The sequence below is a fragment of the Ricinus communis genome, chromosome 8, assembly GCF_019578655.1.
Source record: "Ricinus communis isolate WT05 ecotype wild-type chromosome 8, ASM1957865v1, whole genome shotgun sequence".
Classification (NCBI taxonomy): Eukaryota; Viridiplantae; Streptophyta; class Magnoliopsida; order Malpighiales; family Euphorbiaceae; genus Ricinus; species Ricinus communis.
Window position 1 is genome coordinate 19,991,335 of NC_063263.1, and position 22,754 is coordinate 20,014,088.

A 22,754-nucleotide genomic window follows, 5' to 3' on the forward strand; every position below is an offset into this window, starting at 1 on the left:
AATTTTTAAAATAATATTAAAATATTATCATTACTTTTGGATGTAATCACTTCTGATAATTGTTAATAAATTTTTTTAATCTAAAAGAAAAATAAAAAAATGCAAAGATAAAATGAAATAAGAAACAAAGAATGAATGAGAATAAAAATATGACATTAAAAATAAAAAATAATTATTTAATTAGTAAGATAATTAATTCCTACGATAATAGAAAAATTAAAAAAAATATATTAACAAAGAGTTTGAAAATAAAGAGAAATATAAAAAATTGTGCTTTCAAGTGGCACTAAATAGGATATTAATATTAATTGATCCTCATAAAAATAGAAACGTTTTAAAAAGAATATAACAAAAAACTTTAAAAGGAAAAGGAATATTAAATAATATTGTGCCTTCAAATAACACTAAATAGATTATTAATTTCAATTACTCTTATAAGTATAACTATGATGATTAAAAAATAATAATTTTTTAGTTAATAAGATCATTATTTCGTTATGAAAATAAAAAAATTTAATCAAAAGTTCAAATTATGAGAAGAATTTGAAAAACAATTGTAAGATAATTATATTTATGATTAAGTTGTTTTATGTTGTAATATAATACTTAAAAAAATTATCTAATGTAGAAGTTATGAAAAAGAATTCAAAAAGATAAAGGAATGTGAAATAATTAAATATCATAAATAAAGTGTTAAATTTATGATATAATACTTTATAAAATAGTAAAAAAATATTAAATAGATTAGCTATCTAAAATTTATAAAAAAAAAAAAGCTTAGGAGTCATATAATAGGCTATGTAAGAAAGAGAAAACAATATATAAAACACAAATTATACTCCGCCAATAATCAAGCACATGTACTGTAATATTCAGAATTTTTCTTTAATAAAAGATAATATTAATAATGATTAATAAATGAGTTTTTATTTAAATTAATTTAATTTAATTTTTATTTGGTTTAATTGGAATGATTTAAATGCAATTTTGAATTTTAATGCTAGACAAATAAATGAGTTATTTTCTATATCCAATTAGTTTGATTCTTAATAAATTAATTAAGTAAATTATTTAAAAAATAAATTATATTTTTTGGTTATTCAAAATTTCCCCCCCAAATGAATATATTTAGTTAAATTCTATATTTGAGAGTTATGAAAGAAATTGTAAAGGATATTTTATAAAAGAATTATTGGGGAAAAATGTATTTTAATTAGCTAATGGTATTAAATTTTAATTAGAAAATATTTAGCAAATTGATTAATTATATTAATTGTGTTAGGATTAAATTTAAAATTTATTTTGGAATAAGAATTAAAAGTATAATTTTATTAATATGGGGTTTTAATGAAAATTTGTATGTTTGGTATTTTTATAATTAAATATGTCGGCAAGGGCTTTTGGTAATTTTACATTTAAAAGCAAGTTTGTATATGTAATTATATATTTTCAATAATTCTAATTTGGCCCAAATTAATTAGTTAGGGGCTTAATTGAAAGGCTAAAGAAAGTTTTGGGGTTAATTAGAAATTTTGCAGGGCGAAATTATTGTAATTGAAAAAAAGTTGAGGGACCAAAAGGTAAGAAAAAAAGTTTAGGGACCCTTTGTTGATATAGAGAAGAAAGAAAAGAAAAGAAAGTGAGAGAGATCGGGGGAAGAAGGGGGAGAGGCCGTCCAGCGGTGGTGTTGGGTTCCGGAGGCGCCGCGATGTGGCGCCCATGAAAAGTGCAGGCAGTTGCAGGTGGTGAGGAGTGGCAGAAAGCGCTAGGAAGGGGAGGCGGCTGTCGGCGCCCTTTCGGGCGTTTCCAATGGCGTTGGCGGCCGAGTCGAGTGGCGATCGACTCCCCTCGGCGAGAGCTTTCTTTTGGCAATAGTGGCGACGCTAATGGTGGCCGGAGACGGAAGATCCGGTGGAGAGAGAAAGTAGGGGCAGCCGGCATTTTCTAGATTTTCCAGTAAGCTCCGGCGAGCTATGGATGATCGGAGGACGTATCCAGACTCTCCTCAACTCAAGCTTCCCAATGGCACCGGTTTCGTGGCGATCGGAATTCGTTTGCAAATCGACGACCGAGATCGTCCGTAAATCTCTGCGGATGATCGAGAGTCGGATCGGAAAATAGGAGGCAGGGATCGTCATCAACACGTCGTTTCAAGTCCAATGGTGTGTTCGGATCGTCGATCGGACTCCGGCAGCTGGAGGCGAGTCAACCGAGCGATCAAGCATCTCGGTAATTTTTCTCTGGCCCGTAGGTTTTGGAATTCTTTGGTTTATTATATGCTTATTGATCTGTATTGAGTATTAGATAATATTTGTGTGTTAAAAATAATTTTTTGTCGGACTGCTTGCCTTAGGTCGTATTCTTTGTTGTGTGGCGGAGTCGAGAAAAATAGTGAAGTCTTGGGGACCCGACTCCCGTTATATTAAATTGTTGAATATTTGAAGTATTTTTCTGGCAAGTCCTGGACTCGTTTTACGGGGGGTAAACGTCCGTGTTGTAGAGGAGCTTCTACCGAATTTTTGGTAGAATTTACCCGAGTTGAGATTCTTAGACAGTCAGTCCTAGAAATCTAGACCTAGGGTTAATTGTCAACTGTTTCAGCATTATTGATAAATTATTTTCCATGATTAGATAATCCGTCTGTTCGCTCGCTCCACCCGAGGCATCGGAACGGAGCTAGGAGGTCGTCAAAACTGTGAGTTAAAGTCATATGTCGGTTATACGCATGTCATGTATAAATTTTTGAATAGCTATTGTGATTATTTGATTACAAGTTTAAATTATTTATTTAATTATTTTTCATATGTATCATGCTTTTTTATTACTATTCATATATATCATTCCCTTTATCATTAATTTTACGATTGCATGATGACACGGGATGGGACGGCAGTAGAACATATTAGTTTGATGAGTGTACTTTTATAGATCCGAGAGTGATGGAAAAAGGGTAAATGGGTAAATTTAAAAAGGAAAGTTTAGAACTTGACCTAGTCAAGCATCGCTCTCTATGCCTAGTAGAGTGTGATTGCCGGAGTAAAGGTCCCTGGTCGAGCATGGCTCTCTGGTCACCGGCTTATTTGGAAACCTAAGTGACCAGACTGGAGGTAAGGTCCTTGGTCGAGCTTCGCTGTCTAGGCGCCAGTCTTATTGGAATAAGAGAGCCAAAAAGCTAAGGCTGATGTGAACATTAAGTGACCGGACTGGAGTTAAGGACCCTAGTCGAGCTTCGCTCTCTGGGCGCCAGTTCTGTTGGAATGAGATTAGTCAAGATGTTAGAGTTGAGATTAGTCGAGATATCAGTGTTGAGATTGATCGAGATGTTGGTGTTAGGATTAGGGTTCTACTGAAGTACTCCGTCCCGTAGTGTTTGAAAACTATTTTATTTAAGCATGACCTAATGTTTATTTCAAATTAAATAAATGTGTTATTAAAGTGTTTGCAATTATTTTTGGATATATGATTTTAACTTACTCTCGAGACTAACAGTCTCAATTTTTTTACTATTTTTCAGATCCGTGACTGTTAGTCTTCCCGCGACTCTTATCTAGTAACCTGACTCCTTCATCATCGGATGATGTAATTGATTTGGTATGTTAATTTGTAAGATCTTAGATTCTCCATAGTAGAAATAGTGGATATATATCATTTGTAATTTTTTATAGTTTCTGGTCTCGCCTAATTCTTCTGGCAGACCGAATTAATTATGTAAAACTTAATGGTTAAGATAAATTATGGCATCAATAATATTAGATGAGATTTATTTAAGTCAGTGAGTGTTAGGCTTACTATGGTATTTGGTAATCTTACGCCTACCCATCTCCTAGTGCCGGTCACGGGCCCACAGATGGGGTTGTGACATGTATTATACGTAAAATAGTAGGAAGAAATTTAAAGTTGTTAAATTACACAATTTACCTAAAAGTAGTTTGGCATTGACATGGATAATTGCAGGTAATAGGTAAGCTAGAGTCTTTCCTAATCCTGTTTCAACAACCAATGAGTTTGCGACCCTTTAAAACTATTATCCATCCGAGAGCTTATGTTGGTGTAGTTCAACAAAATCCAACTTTATTATTTCTTCTAAAATATAAAATGAAGTAAAGATAAATATATTCCTGTAAAGTTCATGAGAAAGATGTTCCAACAAATAACATTTTCATAAAAAATATCACAAATCTTAGTACATTAGATCAAAAAGAAAGAAGAAAAATAGTGGAATGAAAAGAAAGAAAAACTTAATAGTATCAACAACTAAATCCATCTCAACAAAATACAAATAGAGAAATAAAGAAATAAAGGAAACTAAAAAACATACTGAAAGAGTCAAGATTTGATAAGAAAAAGAAAGAGAGTAACATTAGTGATTTATGGAGAAGGAACATAAACAGTTATTATCAAATTATTGAATCAACAATTTAGTAATATAGAAGGTTACACTCTTATAATTTATAAAATAGTATCAAAAATCATATGACATGCCAAATAAGAAAGAGAAAATACGTGTTAAGATATTGTTTTCATATATAAATGGATGTGTTCTTTCACTTCTTAAGAAATATGATTTGAGATGCAAATACGAGGTTAATAAACAAATGAAACCCGAAAATAGAGGAAAAGAAAGAGAAGAGTATAAAACAATAAATGTATGTGTTAGAACTCTGAAATAAAATGAGAATGAAAGTGAAACATCCAATACAAATCTGTCTTCATGAAGCCTCTTTTTGAATTATCAAACATCGTGTCAAAGGACAAAGAAAGTAGAAATTTTATTTTCTTCTTGTCACTTCTTCTTCCTTTTCAATTAGTAACATAAAGAGAACAAAAAGACAAGGGACGATGGAGGAGCTCAGGCGCTGAAGAGAATTCCCTCTGCAAGTTTTATCAAAGACGCTTCAACTCTTATAATTTATCCCTTTTATATTATTTTTTTAAAATAATTGTATGTTGATGTATGTGTTAATCTAATTCTAATTTCTAATTTAATAAAAAAAGAAACTAAAAAAACTCTTTTAAAATGGTTGTTTTACTTTGCATTAAAAGCTAATACATGTGTTGATCTAAGCCTAATATCTAATTTTAGAAAGAAAAAAAAAACTAAAAAAGTTTTTTTTACTTTAAAAGGTGGATTTCTTACTTTATATTAAATGCTAAATACAAGTAGAAAATATTAAAAAGGAAAAAATATAACAAGAACACCAAAATATATAAAAAAATTCTGATTTAAAAAAAAAAGAAACAGAAAGGACTCTTTTAAAAAGGTTATTTTACTTTACATTAAAAGCTAATACATGTGTTAATCTAAGCTTAATATTTGATTTAAAAAAAAAAACTAAAATGGCTTTTTTTACTTTAACGATTGATGTTTTACTTTACATTAAACGGTAGATATAAATAGAAAGTATTAAAAAAAATATAATAAAAATACTAAAATGCAAAGAAATAATTTCTGATTGAAAAAAAAAAAGAAACTAAAAGGACTTTTTTAAAATAATTGTTTTACTTTGTATTAAAAGCTAATATATGTGTTGATTTAAGCCTAATATTTGATTTTTTTTAAAAAAAGAAATTGAAAGGGCTCATTTACTTTGAAAGATGGATGTTTTACTTTACATTAAATGCTAGATAGCATAAAATAAGAAAAAATATAATAAAAATATCAAAATATATTTGTTGATTTAAGCCTAATATCTTACTAAAAAAAAAACTAAAAGAGCTAGATTACTTTGAAAAATAGATGTTTTACTTTACATTTAACGCTAAATATAAATAGAAAGCATAAGAAAAAGAAAAAAAATATAACAAAAATAACAAAATATAAAGAAATAATTTTTGATTTAAAAAAAAATGAAAGGACTCTCTTAAGATGGTTTTTAAGATGGTTGTTTTACTTTGTATTAAAAGCTAATGCATGTATTGATCTAAGCCTAACATCTCATTTGAAATTAAAAAAAAATAAAATTGAAAGGATTCTTTTATTTTAAAAGATAAATGTTTCATTTTACATTAAATGCTAGATACAAATAAAAAAAATTAAAAAAAATATATAACAAAAACACCAAAATGAAAAAATAACTCTAAACAATTGAGTGATACCATTTAGAAAAGAGAAGCTATATATCAAAACACTCTTTTCATATAAATATAAATATATATATATATATATATATATATATATATATATATAGATTTAATAAATAAATAATATAACTTTTTATATATAAATATTTTGTATTTTTATTCATTTAAATATCATATTAAAAATATAAATATTATTAATTATATAAAATTAATAAATATATATTATTTATTCACAAACCTATATAAATAAAATTACACACAAATTTTTTTTAAAACTTATTGATGCACATCCTTCACTGATCTCACCTTAATCATCTATATATTAAATTTTGAAATATTACATATATATATATATATATATATATATATTAAAAATAAATAAAGTTATCGAGATGATTTATTATATATATATATATATATATATATATATATATATATATAAACATGATTTCAAAAGATTTTCAAATTGATAAAAAGCTTTTACATGAGGATTTCTATTTAAAGAAAAACCATTCTAAAAAACTTTGGTTTTTTAAGAATTTTTTATAAGAAAAAGACAGTATTCAAGAAAGATATTATCAATTTGCATTCAAAACAAAGTCCAAATCAAATTTTTTGATTGGTTTTAAATTTATTGCAAAGAAAATAGTATTCTTTATCCTTTCAAAGAAAAGCTTATTAGTCCTGTCACTATAAGAAACAAGGCTCTAGAGTGGAAGGTCGGAGAAAACCAAACCGTCCAGTCTGAACATCCTCCCCTTAGGAAGATAACTATTCCTTATGGAGAGAATGAAATAGAGGCTACACCTTACAAACTGATACGAGAAGATCTAGAGAAGAATGTCAAGAATATTGTTATACAGAACAATTTCTCGAATACCTATCTTAACACAATAGGGAAGCAGCTTGTTAGGATAGAAAGCCAGATCCAAAAACCTCCTATAGCCTTCACCTCTCCAATTTCCAACACTGATCATCCAAAAGAGATAAGCCAATCAGAAAAGCTCAAAAATCCAGTCTTCAAACCCTACCAAATCTCAAAGCCTAGCCAAGACCAATTTCAGAAGCAAACTGAGTTTGCTATAGCAGTCAGAGAACAGCTTAGCAAATTAGCAACTTCTGAGTCTTCCAAAAACCTAGTGCCAGATACTCCTCAAAGCAGTAGGAATATCAGTGCCATAGATTAAGCCCAACGCGATGAATCCAATGATTCAGAGCTTGAAAGTGTCATTGAAAAACCCTCCAACATCAACAGATTGGGATGGCAAGCCCCTAGATTAACCTGGCATACTCCCAGGAGTACTGCTCCAGATCTAGGAATAGAAAATAGGAATAACATTCTAACCCAATCTAGATTCAATGCCTCATCTGTCTATGAATGGAATATAGATGGAATGTCATAATACAATATCCTTAGTCTCTTGCAACAAATGATCATGGCAGCCAATGCTTACAAAACCCAAAGTGGTACCTCTGATAGAGCCATAGCTGAACTCCTTATAGCTGGATTTTCTGGCCAACTTAAAGGATGGTGAGATTACCATCTCACATAAGCACAACAGCTCCAAATCCTAGGTGCTATCCAAACCACAATAGAAGGGACCCCCATCTTCGATGAACTAGGAAATCCAATTGAGGATGCTGTGTCAACCTTAATCCTAACGATTTTTCTCAACTTCATAGGAGACCCTTCTCTTCTAAAAGATAAGAATGCTGAGCTTCTTAGCAATCTAACCTGTAAAAAGCTTAGCAATTTTTAAGCTTACAAAGATACCTTCCTGACCAGAGTCATGTTTAGGGAAGATTCAAGCCAACCTTTCTGGAAAGAAAAATTCTTAGTCGGTTTACCTAAGATATTAGGTGAAAGAGTTAGAAATACCATAAGAGAAGCCCATAATGGCCAGATCCCTTATAATTTCTATACTTATGGTGAATTAGTTAGCCTTACCCAGAAAGAAGGATTAAAGATCTACCATGACCTTAAACTCCAAAGACAACTCAAATGGGAAATGAAGAAGACTAGGCAAGAACTAGGTAGTTTTTGTAACCAGTTTGAATATAATGCCATTGAGCCTTCCCCCACCTGCAAAGGAAAATGCAAAGAACATTTTCCAAATCTTTTAAGAAAAAACGATTTTTCAAAAATAGGAGAACTCCAAAAAATAAGGAGAATTTCTACAAAAAGTCATCCTCTTCTAAATTTTCAAAAAAAAATTCCAAAAACGATTTTAGCAAAATTACTTGCTATAAATGTGGCAAGAAGGGCCATACTTCAAAGTATTGCAAGTTTTCCAAAAAACTCCATGAGCTCCAATTAGAAGATGAAGTTTTAAGCAAAATTTCAGCTCTTCTTGTTGATTCCTCTAAATCAGAATTTTCAAATAGTGAGGAAGAGATTCAAATTGATGAAATCAAAACCTCATCCGATTATTCTGAATCAGATTCTGAAGGTATTTCAAAGAATATTAATATGCTCACTAGGCAACAAGAAGCTCTTCTTGAAGCCGTCAAGCATATTAATGACCCTCAAATCCAAAAACAAGTTTTAAAAGAAATCTTAAAAACTGAGACCCTTGTCCTCTCTTCGAGTAAGAATACTTATGATCTTACTATGATCTTGGATAAAGGGAAAAAGCTAAAAAACCCTCTTCCTACCATTCAAAAACTTCAGAAAGAAATCAAAGCCATCAAAACTGAGCTCAAAGATTTGAAAGAAAAATAACAAAATGATTCTATTTTACTACAAAGCCTGATTCTCAAACAGAATAGTGATTCTGATTCTGAAGAAGAAAATGATTTTCAAAATCTTAAGGTTTTTGAAAGTGTTTCAGAAAACTTCATTAACGTTTTAAAGGAAATTACCTTAAGAAAATATTTGATTCAAATAAAACTCATTTTCTCTGATGATTTCCAAATAGAAACCATCGCTTTATTTGATACAGGAGCAGATCTCAACTGTATCAATTATGAGCTGGTTCCTAAAAGGTATCATTAAGAAACTAAAGAGAGGCTTACTTCAGCCAATAGTTCAAAGATTAGGATTGTGGGAAAAACTGAAGCTGCAATTCTAAATAATAATATTGCTTTAAAAAATACTTTTATTCATACAAAAGATCTTCAACAAACAGTTATTTTGGGAACTCCTTTTATCAATTTAATTACTACTTTCAAATTAACTACTGCTGATATTATTTTTAAAGCTAAAGATTCAAAGATTGTTTTCCCTTTTATAGAAAAACCCAAAAAGAGAAATCTCAATCTTATTAAAGTCCACTCAATTTATAATTTTGAGATAAATGCTTTAATCAAAGGTAAACAAACCCAGCTTTTCCAGTTGAAACAAGATATGGGTTTGAAAAGGATCTAAAATCAAATGCAAAATAATTTTGTCCAAAGAAAAATCTCTGATTTGCAAAAGAAGATTGAAAATGAAGTTTGTTCTGATCTTCCTAATGCTTTTTGGAAACGAAAACAACATATGGTAGATTTACAATATGAAAAAGATTTTTTTGATAAACAAATCCCTACCAAAGCAAGACCCATCCAAATGAATGAAACCTTAGAAAGCCATTGTAGAATAGAAATAAAAGATTTAGAGCAAAAAGGTTTGATTACCAAATCTAGATCCCCCTGGTCATGTGCAGCTTTCTGTGTCAACAAAAATAGTGAGATATAAAGAGGAACACCTAGGTTGGTGATTAATTACAAACCTTTGAATAAAGCCCTAAAATGGATTAGATACCCAATTCCAAACAAAAAAGATCTTTTTCAAAAGCTTCATTCTGCTTTTATTTTTTCAAAGTTTGATATGAAATCAGGATTTTGGCAAAACTAGATTCATCCAAAAGATAGGTACAAAACTGTTTTTACAGTTCCATTTGGCCAGTACGAATGGAATGTAATGCCCTTTGGATTAAAAAATGCTCCTTCTGAATTTTAAAAAATCATGAATGACATTTTCAATCCTTATTCAAAGTTTTGCATTGTCTACATTGATGATGTGTTGATATTTTCAAATTCTCTAGAGCAACATTTCAAACACTTGGAGACATTTTTCTATGTTGTTAAGAAAAATGGTTTAGTGGTTTCAAAATCCAAGATATCTTTATTTCAAACAAAAATTAGATTTCTTGGACACTATATCTCCTGGGGAACTATCACCCCAATTGAAAGGTCTCTAGCCTTTACTTCAAAGTTTCCAGACAAAATTTTGGAAAAAATACAATTACAAAGATTCCTTGGTAGTTTAAATTATGTAATGGATTTTTATCCAAATTTGAACTGTCTTGCAAAGCCCTTCATGATAGGTTAAAGAAAAACCCCCATGCATGGACCGATGAGCATACAAAGATTGTCCAAAGCATAAAAAAGCAAGTTTCTGAAATACCATGTTTACACCTAGCTGATCCATCTGCATTCAAAATTGTTGAAACTGATGCATCAAATCTAGGATATGGTGGGATTCTTAAGCAAGTCCAAAACAACAAAGAATGTATTGTCCAGTTTACTTCTGCACACTGGAATGATACACAAAAAAACTATTCAACTATCAAAAAAGAAATTCTTTTGATAGTTTTGTGCATTTCTTTTAAGAATTGATTGTAAATCTGCTAAAGAAGTTTTACAAAAAGATGTTCAAAACATAGCTTCAAAATAAATTTTTGCGAGATGGCAAGCCATTCTTTCTGTTTTTGACTTTGAAATCGAATACATAAGAGGAGATTCGAATTCAATTCCAGACTTTCTAACCAGAGAGTTTCTTCAAAAATAGAAGTAAAAATGCCAAGAAAATCAAAAGCAAAAGAAGAAAAGTCGACAGCAAGTTCAAAGCCTGTCCAAAGTCCAAAGAAGGAAATTTTGCCTTCTTCTTCAAAGCCCATCAGAACCTGGACCGAAATCATCTAGGAAGAAATTAACCAAAGCAAGGCCGATCCGGCCCAACAACAATTGTAAATTCAGGAGTGGCTTGCACAGCAAGATCCTGAATTCCTAAAAAGGGTCAAAGAATATTCAAAGCAAATGATACAACTTCAACCCGACGCCTCTCCAAAGTCATCTTCCTCTTCCAACAAGGGTAAAGGTATACTTTCTATCCCTTTTTCAAAACATGAGATAGAAATTTTTCCTCAAAACCTATCTCAGAGCTCTAAAAGTATTTCAAAGCCCAACTCTCAAGAAATAGTTTTGTCACGAACAAAACTTTTTAAATCCAACGAATATATAGAAAAGAAAAATTTTCAAAACATTTTGACTATTGAGGAAGGATTCTGTACAGAAAGCCCCTCAAAACTGATTTCAAAGATTTTTCCTCCAGGATGGTATTTCAAGCCCTAAAATATTTCAAAGTCTCAATCCTACTACCAGTCTATCCTTGAGGTAACTGGTTCTGCAAAGTTCAAACACTTTAAAAAACACAAAGACCATAAAGAATCCTCCACCCTACAGATTGGGGAATGGATTTACACTCTTCAAGATCTTTCCCAACTTCCCTCCAAAGAACCTACCCATCAAGCCTAAACACTTTCTTTAACTATTGGGATCACCAACAAGCTTGGTTTAATACCTTTCTTCTTCAAAATGAAGAACAAAGTCATTCTTGGCTTTTCTACTTCGATACAAGCTCAATCCAAACTTCAAAGATCCCCTATTGGTTTAAACAATGGTAGAATTTTTATGGCAATGTTCCTGAGACCATAATTCCAGAAGTTCTACCGCTGTTTAACCTTGTCAAAGCCCACTACAAACCAAACAAAATAGAAAGACGTTTTTCCCCGTTACTTCTATTTTGTTCAAACTTTTTCCTCCCCTGGGTATGTGTTTGGTATTTCCATTTCAATCAAGTAGCAGATGGAGAAATCATCCTTACCTGAAGGTTGAAAGTCAAATGGTGGGATAAATTTAACCACCAAAAAAAATTATCACTAAAGTTGGTACAAAATTTCCTTTCAAAAAATTGTTTCTTGCCACCTCCGAAAGAACAAACCACTTTCTTGGCACAGAAGTCCTTCATAATTCCAAAGCTAGCGGCGACTCAGACAGAAGAGGATTTCTTACAGTTGATCAAACAATTGTCGGAAACCGCCTCTTCCAAAGGAAAATCAAAAGCTTCATATTCCTCTTGCAGCACCAGCTCGGCAGCAATAGACCTAGATGGTGACTCAAACGAAGATGCCTGTTTTGGGATTTTCAAGCCCATTAAATGACACCTCTGTAAAGCCCTTGGGTTGAAAACCAGAAATGACAGCCCAAAATATTTATATAATGGGCCAAAAGCCCAATAAAAAAAGAGAGAAAAGAGTTATTTAAAAAGAAAAAAGTAAGAAGACAAAAGACTCTTTAAAAAAGAAAAATATTATTTTTCAAAGCATGGCCTACAACTTTCACAAAAGGTGTGAAACATCTTACTCCATTATCACAAGACTACAAGAAGGAGTGGAGCCCCTTATTCCACTAGGAGGAGCATCCAAAGCTTGAAGACCTCTATAAATAGAGGAGTTTCCAAATAAAAGAGCAGACTGAAAAATACGAAGAACCTCTTGTATTCTTCAAGTCAGACAAAGAAGAAATATAGTGAGAAAAGAGAGAGTATAGTGTGAGAGTGATAGTGAGAAGAAACACCTTCCTCTTATATTCTTATACTCCTCTTGTAAGTTATATTTCTCTAGTGTAAAGCTTTCATTTTTAAAAAATTTTCAAAGTTTGTATATTTGTTCAAAGTTTATATCTATAAATAAAATTCTTATCTTCTTATCTACGATCTTTTAGATTTAACAAGCGTATGCTCTATGCTTGCCTCATCTGAGGATCCTGCAGATCAGAAACTTGTTGATCTGTTTCTGTTTTTCTATATATATATATAATAAATCATCTCGATAACTTTATTTATTTTTAATATAATTTATTTATAATTTTATAATTTATTCCTTTAATTTATAGATTAATAATTATATTTTTGATAAATAATTAATTTAATTCTAATAAAATATTTTAGTATATATTTATAATATTATATTAATTGAAAGAACTATTTTTTTATTTTAATTGAAATTTTGATTTTAAAATAATATACTAAATAATATTTTAATATTATATTAACTAAAAATTAATTTTCTAATTATAAGATAATTTTTAATTTTAAAATATTTTAATATAATTATATTTAAGTATTAATTTATGTAATGTCAAAAATAATCAATAAATTTTTTAAAATAATTCTTATATTATTATATCAAAAAATTTTAAATATTTAAAAATTATAAAACAGGTATTTAAAAATATATAATATATTATATTTTTAAAATGTTATAAATAATTAAAAATATTAAAAATTTCTATTAAATTATATATGCAAACTTGATTTATTTATATTATTCATAACTAAAAATAATTATAACCGCCGTGAGACAAGAAATGAGGGAGTTAAATTAAATTCCACGCTAAAGTGTGGCTACTGACCAGCTTTAAACTTAAATTCCATTTTTTTTTTTTTTGGTATTGAGTGATGGCTTATTTATAACTGATTATGAAGGTGGTCAAGAGTTTAGAATGGTACCAAACTATTGGTTCATTTTCTTCAATTTTGTACGTACAAATATTCAAAAAAGAATCAAAATATTGTTGTCAATCACAGTTCAAAAGACTCGGGGCAATTTCCTTAAATAACATAGATAAATTATGTTTATCGCATTAATTATATTAAATTATAATATTTATATCAATGAAAATTAGTTAGTTATAAATTTTTTATAATATATATATATCTTGAGTTAATTTAAAACGTGTCAGGTAGAATTTTATGTGTGGCAAAACACTTTCTATATATTTAAAGTTTAAATTTAAAATACTAATTAAGCTAGAAAAGAATCTTATTATCTCGTCTATGTGATGTTGAAGTTATAAACATATTAAAAAAATACTAATGAAAGATGACGTGTCTTCACGAGGAGATGTGCGGATTGAATTGTGCAGTACAAAATTGCTAATTGATCAATTGGGTCCTTTTTTCTTTTCTTTTTTTTTTTCTTTCAAAGAATGAGTCTTAAGCTTTATTTGAATAGTCTTTTGAAGTAGATATTTTGATATTTGCAAAAATTTCTTTTAATTTTTTTTAATTAGGAATTATATTTTTTTCAGATTTTTATTTAATATTTTATTTTCGAAATTCCATAAGTACTTTTAAAATAAACAAATCTTTTTTAATAATTTTGAAAGAAAAGAATAAGAAAACAACAGTTCATAAAAAGAAAAAATTGTGCCAAACTGTGTTTTCATTGATTAATTATTTTTGTATTGGCTGTTATTAAATTCAAATTAAAAACTTTATAATCTTAAAATTATTTTAGTACCAATTAAGCTACATACAATAAAATTTATTAGGGCTCTTTGTTGATGGAAAGATAGCTGCTCAACCAAAGAAAAAGAAAGAAAATTAAACTTAAAATGTCTTGAATACAAGAATTGCAACTTTCCTAATAATGTGAAATAGATAATCAATATTCAATAGACATGCCTTTCAATTATTTTGATGGACAATATCAATTGAGAAAGATTAAGCAATTTTAAATTATCATAATCTCTAATCCAATATTGATAAGCCAGACAAGTGGATTCATAGAAACACCAAATTTAGATGGATTATGCAATTATTATACTAGTTTTAAAGTATACTTAATTGGTTAAACAATCTTTGTCAAGCTTGGGTGTAAACCAATGAATTTAGCATCAAACTTAAGCATTTAAAAGAAGATAAACTAGTTGTCAATTCAAGTTGCTCCCATCTAAGATCAGTTGCTTTCTTGGAATATGCTTGTTGCTTGGAGAATAATAATATCAAATTATCAATCATCATTCTCATTTTTATAAAAGGAAACCTCTAGTTTTCTTTTTTAAAGGTTTTTGTTTAGCATTATCCTCACTTACCCAAAAATTGTATCCTTTTTTTTTTTTTCTATATATCTATGAAAGTTTTCTTTTCTACTGTTTTGATAATTTAATTCAAGCTTTATAATTTTATAATTTTGGTAATTATTTATCTTGAGCTAGTTAAAGTTTGATTTGTTAAAGTTTTTTTTCTTAATGAAGAAATATGATATTCCATTAATAGAGATTACTAAATTAATTTTAATTTAAAATATAACAGTAAATATCAAATATCAACATACTCATATTAAAGAAATTATTTTTAACAGTCATCAATCATTTAACAGAATAATAAATTACTATTGCATATGAAAAATTGATAGGTCCAAATTATATGTAGATATTTATGATATTTTAAAGTTTAATTATATATTTTACTATATATAATATGGTGAAAATAAGTATTTATACTTCACTTAAATTTAATTGACTATTTTTAGGTAATATTAGCCAAGAGAGAAAAATATATAGAAAAATACTTAAAAATGAGCTTAATTGGACATGTTCGTATCAAGACCCAAAAATAAGATGCATGGACTACAATTTGCAAGGCCTGGATTTACAAGACCTAAGAGGAGAATTTTAGTCATTTTATATAATTATTAAGATTTATATTAATAGTTATTAATGGAATAGTAAATGGTGGAGATAATGATACTTATAGTCTTATATGTTAGAGAGACTTATAGGATATACATCTCTAAGAGACTTATTTAGAGGAAGACTCTTATATATATATATATATCTGCAAGTCTAATTTTAAAAAGGGGAGGAGAGCTCTCTCCTCACTACTCTTTGCATCTGTCCACCATTATTTTCTTCACAATTCTTCCATAAACACTTTAGTTTAGTTTTCATTACTTTTTTTAAGATCTAAGATTTTTTCAAGAAGTGAAAAGTGAGGACCGACCTTCCTACTTGAAGAAATTTTGGATCTAGAGGGAGCTTTTACTTTATTGTTTTATGTCTTTCTATTTAATACCATGATCATTGGGTTAAATATGTTAGACTAGTTTTTATAAATGTTTAGTTTAGCCTTTTTACTTTTGTATTAACTTTATTATTTATTTATTTAATGAATCATTTATTTACCTTCATATCTTTATTAGTTTCAGTTATTATTATTATTTAACCATCATATTAATTTAACAATAGTAATTGTTATGAACATATTTAGGTTGAATGTAATAGAAATATCAACTTTGCTTCAATCTATATAGGTATAAAAAATTTTAGTTGCATTATTAATTTGAGTGACTAAAGAAAAATGTAAATTACTATCTCATTCATTAGATCTAGGCTTAAAGTAAAACAAAAGGATTACTAAATAAATGGCTAAACTAAATAATGTCTTTAGTATATAGTTTAAATCATAAGTATTTGCATTTGCATTGCATATTATTTATTGTTTGGTTACTTTACTTTATAAATATTATTTTCACAAAATACTGCTTTAGATGTCTGGATTTACTTTTATTGTTTTGTGATGATAATTAGTCTATATAATAAGTAGCCTCATAGTTCCTTAAGAGATCGATCTGGTGATGAATTTATCACTCTACTATAAGACTCGTTCGTGCACTTATAAATATTAACTTAGACACATAAAAAAATATTTCACTTGATGACATTAAATCATATATCAATTTTATAAATATTTTTTACAAATCTAATTATTTATAAGTGATTTAATCATAATTACAATCAGTAATTATTTTGATACTATAAAAGTTTTTAAATTAATTTATAATCACATAATAAATTAAATCTATTCGAAAACCTTTTGATTCAAGCATGCAGCGTAAGACTTTGTCAGGAATACATGATTAAGGTAATACCGGTTTTAAAAAACTAGACATATTGTCTGTTCCTTGGACCATCAGTATTACATATTGTTATCACATAGTTGGATTTTCCTTGTGCATAACATTCAAGTCTTTGTCAAATTATTTTTAACAATTTTCTGATTCATGTCATTAATGTTATTTAGTTATACGTAAACTGTTCACAATTTAAACTCTTTGTTGGGATTCATATCATTTCCTTGTTATTCGAACTTTTTAAAATTTGACAAGCCAGTGTATAAATTTTTATTTCTAATAATTTGGTTGTAAATCCTGTAAATCGCGAACAATTTAGTGTATTTAGCAAGTTAACTTTAAATTACTAGTAAATGAATTGCCACTGTGACAAAATATTAAAAAACAATTTGATGATATGGAATAATAAGTGTAAGGAAACATCATTGCCCCCAATCTTATCTAAATATAAGCATAAAAATTTAAAGACTTTAAGATATTTTTCCATTCTTTTTTTACATTCTTCTATTCCTTCTTTTACCCCTTGATTTCTACTATTTTTCTTTTCTGAAAAATAGATACTATTGTTGATATATGCATCTGTAATAAGCAATGTGTGATGAGAACCTCATGGACAAACCGTAATCCATGCAAAAGGTTCATGATATGGGAGAATAGATGTTATGGATATTATTTACATTTTAGGTGGATTGATGGACCCATTTGTAAGAAAGCAGAACAACGCTCCACAACTAAATTGTTAGAAAAAAAAGTTTATAAACTAATTTGTTAAATTTTTAAAAAATTTGAACACCACAGGGGTTATTATCCCTTCTCACTTTTAAGTTTCATCATTTACCAATGTTTATAAGACTTATCATTTTTATAATCAAACAATAGAAGTTCTTCCATTATATTTTTTTGCCATGAGTTCTTCCATTATATGGATCATCATCTTTGATTTTTAATGAATTAAAAGAAAAAAATAATAATATATAGTATCTGGAAAAATTTTGCTGAACGTGCTATGTGTAGGTATACAAATCATTGTAATTAATGTGCCTTGAATTGACTTCTTAATAAGATTTTTTTATGACTTCCTAAGCTACCTTGATAATTTGCTTAGATCTTCTATGCGATATCACAAGATTTAAATGAATAGTAGTAAATGTTTGTAAAGGAATAAGCTGAATAACTTGTATTTAAATTTCTAGAAACTTGAATCTACAACTGAGTGTTTGAAATAAATGCAAAGAAATAAATGAAACAAATAGTTTTTTAAAAACTAAAAGTATTTATAGGGATTTATAAGTTGCACTTTACTTGAGGAAATACTTTCGTGTTTTGTGCACGTAGAACTCTATTATCTCATTTACTTGGAGAATTGAAGTACAAAAGTGGTGGTGACTTGAACGTAACATTTACATAACTTCTTCCACCTTTTCTTTCCCGTGCTAAATCTTTTAACCATTTATTTTAATTATTAACCAGTTAATTAATTAATTAGATATTAGGCAAACATTTTGGTTAGGCATAGCCATGGGTCTATTCTGGAATCAGATTGGTCAAATTTTAATAATTTAAAATTTAATTCTTAAATATTGAAATAGCTAATAAATTTTTAAATATAAAAAATAATTAATTGTTTTAATAAAATTTAAATAATTATATAATAAGTTATAAATTTGGATTAATCATATTATAGCATCACCGAGATGGATGTTAAAATTAATTATTAAAAATCGAAAGACCTATTAGTATAATTTGATAAAATTCAAGGATGTTAAGGTTTTTTTTAGGTATGGTAACGGGTAAGGTACCCGTCCAGTTAAGGATATCCGAATCCGAACCCGATTAAAATACACGTACCCGAATCCATCTGAAACCCATTTAAGAAATTGTCTTTGTTACCCGAAGGCGTCCTAAACCTGAATAAAAATAAATGCATACTATCCGAACCCGATTAAAATCCATTTAAATTAAATAATTATTGAATATATTTATGAATATTTAAATGGATAGCGAGCCTACCCGTTTATATAAATATTCAAATAATTAAATAGTTATCCATTTACCAAATTCGTTTACAATAAATAAATTCTAAAATATATTAAAAAATTAATATAAATAAAAAAGTAGGAAATATAAACTAATCGAATTTAAATATTCAATATATTAATACAATTCAAATTTAAATTTAGTAAAATTTAAAATAATATTTAAACTAATAAAAATTTAATATAATATAATAAATTTTAATATAATTGGATTCTGGTAATGAGTACATGCGAGTTCAAATCCGAACCCGACCCGAACTCGATACGAATAGTAAAATTAAATTTCAAACTCTTCCCAAACTCGTCTATTATTATCTGAATCTGTCCTATTAGAATTTGATTGGGTCGGATGCTGAAAGTACCCGCTTGACTACCATCCCTAATTTCTATATTTACAATAGTATAATTTGTATTTTAAATAAAAATAATGGTTGACTAACAAAAAATAGTAATAGTTAATTTTATTAAATGGGAATGATATTATAATTAATTATTAAAAATAGAAGCCCTACCCTTGTAATATGACAAAACTTAGGAATTTTAAAATAATTAACCCGATTATTAAATAGAAATATCTTACATACAATTTTTATTGGTTACATATGTTACAAACCAAGATATATGTAAAAGAATAGAGAGGGATAAAAAATAAGTGACTATATTTAGAACAAGACGGCTGATAATATTGAGAATAACAGCAAATATATATATATATATATATATATATTTGACTCAAGCAAGTGAGCACTCAGGAGGTAGGCCTTGAGGGAAACGCTTAGTATCAGTGCAATAGTTGTAAATCATGTAGTTCTGTTGTACCCATTTGATTCTTGCATGGCCTGTGGTGTCCAAAGATTGTGTTAGCCATGGATTATCACTACTAGAGGAATTGGATGAGCAAGAGGATGAGCCAGATCCAGATGATGACCAAATGCAAGCTTGAGCACTAAAATTCCTGTAGGAAGCTACGAATGGCGCTTGGCTCCAGTCTGTCTTTACAAGGCCACCTCTTGTTGCCCAATCTTCTGCATTCCACAGGCTAGAGTATATCCACATTGGTTGGCTTTTTGGGAAAGGAATGCCATTTGATTCTAGGTTCTTGAACTCTCTAATAGGAGTGTTGTCCACAAAGAAACTACATAACATAAAGAAAAACATGCATTATATAATAAAATCAAGTTCTGATACCATATTAAAATTAACTAAATTTTATAACAAAGACTCATAAGAGAGAGAGAGTGTGTTACATGATGCTTTGAGGATTCCATAAAATGGAGTAGGCGTGGAAGTCCTTGGTAGGATCAAACCAAAGATAGAACTGTTGTTCTCTGTTTCCTTTCCCTTGGGTGAATACATTTGTATGGAGGATATAAGGATCTCCACTAAGGTTGCCAAGGAATTCAAAGTCTATTTCATCATGGGTTGAACCTATAGAAGATAGCTGCAACCACCAGGTTAATCAACCAACTAAACAATAAATTTTGCCCTTTAATGTGATAAAAATGCTTAGAGAGAGATATATAGGTACTTACATAGTAAGCAGTAACAGTTCCAGCAGAGTTTCCAGGCACAAGTTTAAGCTGCATGTCGATTTTCCCAAACAAGTATTGGTTCTTTGATCTAAACCCTGAACCAGAGGTTTTGTCAAGAGAAAGAGTAAGAAGCTGGCCATTTTCAAGTATTTTTGCACGTCCATCGCCCCAAGTTATGTCAAAATCTTGGTTGAAGTTACCAGCCGTAGCCGCCACTAAGAAACTTAGTGCAAGAAAACCCACAACCATAATTGCGCTTGTTGACAGAAAACTCGACAGAGTCATAATTTGGTTGGAGAAGAAATAGATTGGAAATAATGTGCATGAAAAATGAAAATGGTGAGGACATATATATATATGTGTGTGTGTGTGTGTGTATGAGTGTGATATGGAAGATGCAAGCAAGCAAAGGTAGAATAATCAGACCATTAATTTAGAAATGGACCACCCAACAATTAAATGCATATCTTAAATTAAGCAGAATTTTAAATTTGAGGTGCTCTCTTTTTATTTATAATAAAAGAAAATAAATCTCAGTAGAACTACTTAAATTTCTTAGTTAATTATCTAGTCTCATTATTGATTATAGAAGATGATTCTTTCTGGTAATCGAGCAAGAACTTTTGCATTTTAAAATGGACTTAATTGTTAAGCAAACATTGACCCATGTTAATTCGATTACTAGCATAGTACCAAAACAAAATAAGATTAACTCAACAGATAGATAATGAAAGGTAGAGTAGCTGGGAAAATTTTGCAACAGTGTGAGAAATTTGACTTAGGGTTTTAGTTAGGAACCTGACAGCTGTTGAAGATGATTACTTACAAATGTGTTTGGGATCATAAATGGTTTATTAGGTACGCGTTTGTGATGCGTAAGTTCTGATGATTAGAAAACAAAAGTTCAATTGGTGCCACAGCTGTGTATTATTTGTTCTTTTGCCCATTAATTAGAATCTGAAATTCATCAACTCATCATAACAGTCTCTTTCTACCCTTTAATTTTCTTGTTGAATAACAAATTCATGAGTTCAGACTTCGTCAGAAGAATATATATATATATATATATAAACTTTATAGTTTAATGCTTGGTTGATGTTTTTTATAATACTTTTTTTTTTATGAATATATAGAAAAAATATCAAAATTAGGGCATCTCTGAGTATATGCTTCAACAGTCTTTTGGTAAATTTACTAAAAATGAAAATTATATAATCTTCAACATACATTCCTTTTAAATAAATTCATGTTATTTAGGGTTGTTAATAATAATAATAATAATAATAATAATAATAATAATAAATTCAATTACTATTCCAAAATAACCTGAGTCTAATGCGAGTCAAATTTAACTTTCGTGCAAAGCTGGAGCTTTTATCAACCGGCGTTCCATGAAAGGAATATATACATATACTCACCTTCCAACCACTACTAGAAAGAAGATGAACAAGAAGAAGAATAGCATTTTGAAAATTGCACTCAAGAAAAGTTCAAAGTTTGGCAGATTCTTGTTCTGGTTCTAGAAACTCTTTTTCTTTTCTTTTCTTTTCTTTTTCCTGTTGCATCTGAATTCAACAACTACTAAGATTTGATTTCAAGGGCTTAGATATCACTATAAAAAACAGTGATTTAGAGATCACAAGAAGTGGTCGCTAACAAAATGCGACCAAGAATTTATAGTAATTAAAATAGTGACTATAATTTGTAATTTTTATTTTATAATATTATGTGGTCGCTATTTGATCTTCAGTTGGTCTTTATATTATTGATATGAGACATCATCGGGGGACCATTTAGTAATCACATACAACTGGTAGCTAATTCAAAAATTACGTAAATGCATTTGTTAAATGGTATCTAATTTGTGGTCTCTAATTTTAGCTACCACTTATATGTGATCGCTAAGTAGTCTTTGTTTAATTACCACTTCAAAGACCACTAAGTCTATGATAGCTAAATTTATATTGTGTTTTTAAAATAATTTTTATTAATTATTTTTAGTATATTTAGTCCTATTATTATTGTATTGCATGTTATTTAAGTTGTATATTAGTATTATAAATAATCAAAAATAAAACTATAGATTACAAAATAACGAAATAGAAGAATGTAACTTGAATTAAAAACTTTGTAATGCGTAGAAATATTAATAAATCTAAACACTCTAAAAATGATGAATAAATAAATCACAGGTCGCAAAATAAATGTACAGTCAGAGAATACTAAAAATACAACATAAAAATGATAATAAATTCACAACTTACCAGAAGGTGGATCTTGCTATGAGTCGTCGTAGGAAGGCCGGGTAGTGGGGTAAGAGACTTGGTGTCGAGTGCTTTTGATTATCTCTTGCACCAACAGGCGCA

The 22,754-nt window shown here is 28.9% G+C and overlaps 1 protein-coding gene across 1 annotated transcript; it reads right to left on the reverse strand.

Annotated features, from left to right (window-relative positions):
- Positions 1 to 19,496: 19,496 nt before the first annotated feature.
- On the reverse strand, positions 19,497 to 20,761 carry LOC8268670 (xyloglucan endotransglucosylase protein 7-like). Its single transcript, XM_048377656.1, has 3 exons — positions 20,389 to 20,761; positions 20,104 to 20,297; positions 19,497 to 19,991 (listed from the first exon to the last, which is right to left on the reverse strand). Exons 1-3 carry the CDS (start codon positions 20,671 to 20,673, stop codon positions 19,589 to 19,591), a joined length of 882 nt encoding a protein of 293 aa, XP_048233613.1. The 5' UTR covers positions 20,674 to 20,761; the 3' UTR covers positions 19,497 to 19,588.
- Positions 20,762 to 22,754: the final 1,993 nt, after the last annotated feature.

What these genes read in the sequence shown, in the direction of transcription:
- LOC8268670 (XM_048377656.1), bottom strand. Translation starts at nt 20,673, where the DNA reads ATGACTCTGTCGAGTTTTCTGTCAACAAGCGCAATTATGGTTGTGGGT. An exon ending in GAACTGTTACTGCTTACTAT is followed by an intron (nt 20,298 to 20,388) that starts GTAAGTACCTAT and finishes TGGTGGTTGCAG; the next exon opens with CTATCTTCTATAGGTTCAAC. An exon ending in TGGAATCCTCAAAGCATCAT is followed by an intron (nt 19,992 to 20,103) that starts GTAACACACTCT and finishes TATGTTATGTAG; the next exon opens with TTTCTTTGTGGACAACACTC.